Raw genomic sequence first — 8173 nt, 5'->3', positions numbered from 1 at the left:
ATATATATATACATACGAATTAGAGAAATGTTCTTATAGTATACTGTAGGACCTCACAGTCAGATTTTTTACATCTTCACGTCACGCCTGGAACTCATGTGACGGTAGAGGCACAGTATGAGCGATCCGCACTCTCACACTACAAGTCATCCGATCAGGTACAATGTTGAAGAGGAGCGTACAGTACCCAGATTTTCAGAACCCAAACCCATGTCCGAGAAACGAAAAGAATTTTTGAACAAAATGCTAGAAGGGGTTCTGAAGGGAGAGCGTAGCTGGCTATCTCAGGCGATAACTCTTGGTAAGCTATAACCGATTTAGCTAGTTTATGAGGTGCTTCTTAGTATAGTGTAGCATTGTAATCATCACTATGTTCAGCGTCTTGGAATGGTATTCGTGCTCCTTGTGTGATTTAATAGCTATCGGAAGGTGTATCAGGATGCTAGAAACACAGGAAAACTAGCTTAGCTGTATTGTGCGTGACATTGGGGGTGGTTACCTCATGATGCTATATCTTTCGGCGAACCCAATGAAATTATGATCCTGCGAAGCCAATGCCATCGCTACTGGATGACCGCATGCTGGATTCTGATATACATTGCACAGATCAATTTGCGACCTTTCACACAGCTGGTAGTTTGAGTACACTATGTGGTTTCTTGCTTTGTGAATCAACCAGGTTCAAGACGGATCGACTGTTCTGACAATTCATCACCACCTTGTCAACTGATTTCACGAAGCTTGTGTAGAGAATGTGTCTCAAATCACACAGTTTGTGTTCACGCATGTAAAGTTGAGATAGTACTGTGCACATAGTACACCATTTGCGACACCTAAAGGGCATCCCTTCAAATCTGTAACCATATTAATGTTTTTAGTCTTCATACTCGACCATTATGGAATGAGCATGGGCATCTACCCGTACAAAGCCACCAATGCTCACTCAGAACCCTTATGGTAACTTTTCCTGCCCTTACCCAATCCCCAGTGGAGTCATCTGTCAGAGACCATCGGATACAAGCGCAGAACCTGATTTCACAGGCTCTTGAGCGACACAACGCAAAGAAGCACATTAGAAGGGGTGCCTTCCGCATCGGACTGTCTGGACCCCCAGGTATGTATCGCATGTCAGTATGACGTGTAAGGTACTTGTAGCATGCGCGGAGCACCGGTAACAAAGCGTCAGGTACCAGTATAACTTAACAAGTGCTATCTTCTCCCGAAAGCACTTTTAGACGCGTGACAGGTGCATGCGTTGATTGACATACCCATGTTTCACTACTTGTTCCGCTTGGTAAGGGTGAGTATTATAAAGCCACAGTGTGCTCGGGTTGTGCGCTGGCTAAATTGGTATCTTGCCGTCACACAGAGATACAATCGATTGCTAGGCAGAGCTCTATATATATTCAGTACGCGAACCTACCAGCATAATCTTACTTACGTAATGTCTTATACCTATTCTTCGAATGCAACTATACTTTCCGCACCAGGCGCTGGAAAATCAACCTTCATCGAAGCATTCGGGTCGCTTCTCACCGACAAGGGATACAAATTGGCCGTTTTGGTAAGTTTAAAACTTGGGGCATTATAGCATAGACCAGTAATAAGAATTTGTGTCATGACTGGGTGCCGTCGCAGTGCTATTCAAGTTCAGAGTAAACTTGAAGCAGCTATATAACGGGTATACTGATCGTTGCCTGGTGACCTCCCACGCCCGTCTAAACGTGTTTGTGAGATGTCATGCACAAGATTCACGCGTATTTTTTTTTTTGAATAGTCGTCTCTATCCATGCAGTCGCTAGATTTAGGGATGGGCATGCATTTGCCTACCATGCGCAAAAGTCACGAATTATAGCGAACGCACCCATGCGCGCTTTCGACAGTAACAACTCGTCGATAGTTCATTACCGATATTCGACGATATGTGAACGACCTGCATCTCTCTCACCAGTCATTTGGTTCAATATAGGCTGTAGATCCCTCCAGTACCCGCACGGGTGGTTCCATTCTCGGCGACAAGACACGCATGGAGAAGCTCACCAACAACCCGAATGCGTACATCCGTCCCTCACCTTCCAGGTGTACACTCGGTATGTTCCGCGATTTTTTTTCTCTGGCGTGTACATCGCTGTGTGTACTGTCGTTATGTTCGCTATCTATTTTCACTATATGGCGCGGGAATAGTAATACCTTTTGAGTGTACATCCTCAAGCATATACCTGTATGATTTTGGTCACTAAATTGACTCGTTTCAGTGAAATGAAAAATCTCATTATTTTTCTTCGAATTTACAATCTCTTCAGGCGGTGTGGCGAGAAATACCACGGAGGCGATCGCTCTCTGTGAAGGTAAGTGCATATTTCATTTCACTAGTCAAGGCGACAATGGTTTAGGTGGGGAGTACCCTTTTATATTCAGAAGCTACTCGGAGGATATTCACGGTGTAAGTAAGTTCTAGACATGTCTCTTGTATTTCGCATAGTTTTGTGAACTTTGATTGGAAAGGTATTTTGTGGGGGCGATGGTTTTATTTCATATTGGCCGTGTAGCCAGAAAGCAGATGCAGATAACACAATATTTACACAAGTTCGTTGCATCGAGCAATGTACCCCGATTTCTTTTGTCATACTTTTGTCACTTCTCGAACAGACCTCGCGGATAAAATGTGTAGTGCCACAAGTTGTCAACTGTTAATGTAAATGCTGCTTTCGTTAACAAGTCATCACAGTTGCATCATATGAAAGTTTTGGCCATTGAGCTCTAGATGCTCACCTCATTTCTTTTTCATATTCCACATACACTTCCCTATATAGTCGCCGGGTATGACATTATCATTGTTGAAACCGTGGGAGTCGGTCAATCCGAGACAACAGTGGCGGACATGGTCGATCTCTTCTGTTTGCTTATGCCGCCAGCTGCAGGGGACGAGCTACAGGTACGCACATCAAATGCTTGTACTGACACGCACATAATTAAAACCCTCGCGTTGCTCAGTAGTGGTATCATCATCCACTCACCACACCATTGAAGTAGGCTAAACATTCGCCCCACGTCATTGTTATGGCACCCGCACCACCGACACCAGCTAGAGATCACTACGGTAACTACCTCAAGCAGCGCACAAGCTGCATAACAGACATAAATGTCTTCGACATGAATGTCTTCGACATGAGGTGAGCATATCGTCACGCATTCAAGTAGCGCGGTTTTGTGCATCTAGTAGAATAGCAGACCCCGTTCTATAAGGGTCAAGCTGACAGTCTGCACATATTTGACATACCGAGCCGAAGCGATGTGTGCAACTTGTGTAACCCCTTGGGAACCAAAGTATCTGATCGTGTTCTTGGCCACTTCGCTGAGCCTCTTCGTATCCAGGGTATCAAGCGCGGAATAGTGGAGATCGCACAGGTGGTGTTGGTGAACAAGGCTGATGGTGATCTGGTACCCGCTGCCACCCGGTCCACCGCTGAAATTCGCGGGGCCCTCAAGATACTCAGGCCGCAGAGTCACAATTGGAAGCCCAAGGTGTGTGTCTTCACTGTTGGCGGGTTCTTATGAATGGGATGCCTTGTAGGCTGATGTGTAGATGCCGGGATGTGTGATGTGGGGGACGAGTTCATATTCGAATGGATGCTTGCACGCTGGGGCATGTTCACGAATGAGATTAGAGTAGTTTTTTTTTACGGGGCTTGTTCGGTTATGTTGTGTGGTATCATCAGGCGTAACCAGCTCAGTTCTGTAGTGCGTACACCTGAAATCGCGATTGGTTGTCGTTACGTACGTGGTAAGCTGTCGTATCTGTATGTGTGGGTTGTCATGGATGTGTATTTTGCGAATGTGGCGCTCGTATTTGGCCGCAAGGGCTGTACTTGCTGGCCAGCTTGCCTTAGCTTACGCTGGCGGTACACCTTGTCAGAGGTTCCCTTGGTGCCGCATCCCGTCGTTGTATTGATGTATTTGTGTAGAGAGAAGGCACTGTGACAAATACAGGAATTAGAGGTGGTCTGTTTCAGACGGTAAGGCTGCGATATACCAACTACCTGTTACCTACCATCTTTCTATCTATCAGGTGCAAATGCTATCTTCGCTCACGAATACGGGCTTAGACAAAGCGTGGGACATTATGGTTCGCTTTAGAAGTAAGATGCTGGTATGTATGCGTGGCTCGAGGTGTACTGTTCACACCTCTGATATGCCTGCTCGTTGTCCTGCAGTCGCTTTTTTTCGCTTCCATTCCACAACTTTCTTGAATTTCGTGTTGACCACAAGCCGCATTTGATTATCAACGCATCTACAGTGAGAGTGTGTCAACCACAACCCACTCCTACACGTAGACCGTATTTTACCTGAACCCGAAAAACATGCTCCCGATATCAGGAAACGGGTGAGTGGAATCAAAGGCGACGGCAACAAAACCAAGTGCACATGTGGTCGTACGTTCAAGCCAACACTATGGAACTGTAAGTGTATTACAAACGCGCGCTTTTATTACGTGTATAGTTGCAGAAGACTGCATAGTGAATGCTGCCGACACATTGCACGAAATCAGATGATTTGGCTAAACAGCTCTAAATGTCGTGAGTGTCAGTTTTGGCCCGGCCACTTTCGTGAACGATACAGAATCGACTATCGATGCACGCTTTCTTGTATCCTCGCGTACCATTGGAAATCTATGCACGGCTAAGCTCGGTAATATACCTCTTTGCTTTATATCAATCACATAGTCTCCAATTGTTCAGGATCGTACGTTAGCATTGCTTTTTCTATGCTAGTAGGATAAGCAATCATAGTGTATCGCGCAAAATACTCAGTAGGTTCGGCCACCAAAAAGTAACTCTCTTGGCAATCTAGATCGTCATTGTGGAGTTGGACCGCATTTCTACTCTGAGAAGAGAGTATCCGCCTCTGTTGTGGTTCTCTTTATATTGAACACTGCCGACAACTTGCTACACAGTCAGCTCTTATACTTCAAACAAAGCTTTCCTCTCATATGCTTAAATGCCTGCCACTCTATATATGTTTTCCACCTCCATGCCTGATTTAGACTACATGCAGACCCGGGAGTACGTCAAATACTGCGCGACCTTGAGGGCCGTGTAATGCGAGGCGAGGTTCCGGCGGGATCTGCAGCCGATCAGATAGTTGATAAATTTCTGGAGAGTAGGATAGGAGAGTCTGTTGCGACACCAGAGCACTAGCATTGCCTCGATTTCTTAAAAGAAAAACTGCTGATGGTAGGGTATGAAGGCGGTGATTTCGGAGCGCTACTTGCTATCGGATTGTACGATAGGTAGATAGCATCAAGGAGAAATAGAACACTAGATGGTAAATCTGAGTGATGAATGGGTCATGTACTGGACATGCAGGGAATTTCCCGCGCTGCATACGCCACAGTCATGGGGTTCGCTACAACAAACGACAGTATTGCATGCAGCAGGCACAATGATCTGAAGGTGCGCGTCCGCCATTGTAGCATACAGTCATAATCGTTATAGTTTTGAAGGACAGATAATTATATAGCGTATACCAATTTTGTCAAAGATTAGCGTACTTCGGCGCAGTATTCACACATCATCTTTCACCGGCGTTATTTGACGAATGGTCTAAGCCCGCCCAAATCGGCCAGAACATAGGCATTGATTCTCAGATCACATTACATCGTAAATATTATTATCATCGTAGGACAAACACCTTTCGCTGGTTAAATAACAATGCGGCAAGTGATGAACATAAATCTAGCACTAAGATATTACACAATTCACAATTGAAAGAAAAGACCCATATTTACTTCGCGATATCGAGATACAATACGCATGCGTGTGGCAAATGTATACAGTCAGTTCACTTCTGTAATCATTAGATTGATGTTGTAAACCACAAGCAAATACTTAGTCAATGGTATACAGTCAGTTCACTTCTGTAATCATTAGATTAATGTTGTAAACCACAAGCAAATACTTAGTCAATGGTATACAGTCAGTTCACTTCTGTAGCCATCAAATTGATGTTGTAAACCACAAGCAAATACTTAGTCAATGGTATACAGTCAGTTCACTTCTGATAAAATGCTTCGACAGAGTGCATCACACACTAGCAGAAGATGCCATACTGATTTCCTTTTGGGATTTTCGGAATAGTATAATTTAAATAGCGTTAATCGGGTAGGGTGTTCACAATGGTGCCAGTTTTTTTGTATCTAAATATTATCTATCACATCTTCATAGGAAATGACGCCGCATAGGATTATGCCAACACGCGAGAAGTAAAATTTGTCAAAGTTTTAGAGTCCATTTAATTACACGAGTGTGTCGCTCAACTAAGAACTGAACTGTGCAAAATTCACAATCTTAAAACACATCCCGTACTAGTTTACTACTCACCTGGTGACACCGGTGTTAAGCGGTGACCTTAGAAGTAACATCAGTTATCATTGCCCCTTCGTATCGTTTTTGTTACATTTGCGCAGTTGACAGCATCCACCGCTGTATGATATACCTTCGCCTGAGTGTTCTTAATTTGCTATGTACATGCAGACGCCAAAAAAGTACGAGCGTTCAAAGGTCAATTTCACTTGTGAATATTAGTTGACAAGGTGCATAAATATGAAGTTATGCATACACATGCCATAAATTCAAATAAAATGATTATACATAGCATATAGGTTCTGGATTTTATATACAGTTTTTAGATTTGGATAAAATAGAAATCAAAGTTGTGAATTTAATGACGTCATTGCTATTGGCGTATCATATTGGTGTATTTAGGAATTTCAGTACAAGCATCCTGAAAGACTTGAATATCACTGGTGGAAAATAGTCTATAAGAGGCATGGCAATGATAGCATCCTACGTTTTCTGTGCTACGCCATGGTGACATCACGACACAGGCTTTGGAGTTTGTAAAGGGGGGGGTTTGTTTTAAGAAAACAACAAAATGTGGAGGGTCACAAAATTATATTGAAATTCCGACTTGTTGCAACCTACAAACTTTTAACCCGCACCATGCACATGGCTCAGCTGGCAGCGTATAAAAGAGACAACGAAGACAACACAGGGTTCATTATACCTACGCACAACACACAAACATACGCCAAACCCTCAAACAAAATGAAAGCCTCCGTTATTACTATCATTACCGCTCAGACAATCTCGCCATGGCTGCACCTGCGGCTGACGGCAGGGATGCTAGATCCATTGTAGAGCCCCAATATAAATTTGAGGTTTACAAGCATCAAGCATGTCGTGGTACACACGAAAAGCACGACAACAAGGACAGCTATTACGAGCGCATCCGAGCTTCTCCCAGCCAGTGCCGCGAATATTGCGAGGACGATGATCAATGCACAGGATACGAAACCGGCCAGGACAAACACTGTGAATTGTGGAATTCCGAGATAGGTGATGTACTACAAGACAATCGCGACCTTTCATGCTATGTCAAGGAAACATACTACCCAGAGATGCCAAATTACAAAATGTACCAATACGATGTAGATGAGAACCGCGCCTGCCGCGGTACTAATGGGAAACATGACAACGATGAGGACTATTACAAGCTAGTTAAACTTTCCGGCTCTGATTGCCGGTGGAAGTGTGATCTCAATTCATGGTGCACAGGGTACCAAACTGGCAAGAACCATCAGTGTGAGTTGTGGACTTAATTCATCGGACACTTAAAAAGTGTATTTAGACTTGAACACGCCAGCCGATTTTGTAGACTCCGCTATTATCCTTCCCTTGATTTTGGCGCCATATATTCATACAATTATTGTAGTAAACCAGAGGCTAGCATTTTGTCAAAAGTATACAGTCAGTTCATTTCTGTATTCATAAATTTTATGTTGTAAACCAGAAGCAAACATTCAGTCAAATTTATATAGTCAATTCACTTCTGAAATCATTAATTTATGTCGTAAACCAGAAGCAACCATATAGTCGATGTTACACAGTCAGTTCACTTCTGATATTATGTTTCGACAGATTATACCGCCCAATAGCAGAAGATGTCATAATGATTTGCCTTTGTATGGAATTTTGGAATACTATAATCTAGCAACATTCGGAAACAGTGGCCACAATGAACCAGGTTATTTCGGGTAAGGTATACAAACGAAAGCCATACGCACATATACGCATAAACACACACACACACACACACACACACACACACACAC

The 8173-nt window shown here is 43.6% G+C and overlaps 2 protein-coding genes across 2 annotated transcripts in view; both read left to right on the top strand.

The window, feature by feature from the left end:
- Window positions 1-5757, top strand: part of SARC_10525 (hypothetical protein) — a 7539-nt gene extending 1782 nt beyond the window's left edge. Inside the window, exons 2-11 of the mRNA XM_014295432.1 lie at window positions 159-301; window positions 989-1114; window positions 1491-1564; window positions 1970-2090; window positions 2304-2348; window positions 2814-2935; window positions 3376-3525; window positions 4070-4150; window positions 4378-4460; window positions 5045-5757. Of these exons, the coding sequence (XP_014150907.1) occupies window positions 159-301; window positions 989-1114; window positions 1491-1564; window positions 1970-2090; window positions 2304-2348; window positions 2814-2935; window positions 3376-3525; window positions 4070-4150; window positions 4378-4460; window positions 5045-5198 (1099 nt within the window). The 3' untranslated portion in view covers window positions 5199-5757. The remainder of the gene's footprint in view (window positions 1-158; window positions 302-988; window positions 1115-1490; window positions 1565-1969; window positions 2091-2303; window positions 2349-2813; window positions 2936-3375; window positions 3526-4069; window positions 4151-4377; window positions 4461-5044) is intronic.
- A 1396-nt stretch (window positions 5758-7153) lies between these two features.
- On the top strand, window positions 7154-7660 carry SARC_10524 (hypothetical protein; the record flags this gene model as incomplete). The annotated part of the gene is made up of 1 exon (XM_014295431.1): window positions 7154-7660. The coding sequence occupies one exon, from the start codon at window positions 7154-7156 to the stop codon at window positions 7658-7660; it is 507 nt and encodes a 168-aa protein (XP_014150906.1).
- Between the last annotated feature and the right edge of the window lie 513 nt (window positions 7661-8173).

The sequence above is a fragment of the Sphaeroforma arctica genome (genome assembly GCF_001186125.1).
Source record: "Sphaeroforma arctica JP610 unplaced genomic scaffold supercont1.1283, whole genome shotgun sequence".
NCBI classification, from domain to species: Eukaryota; class Ichthyosporea; order Ichthyophonida; genus Sphaeroforma; species Sphaeroforma arctica.
Note: the sequence above shows the minus strand (reverse complement) of the source record. Positions and strands in the feature narration are given on the sequence as shown.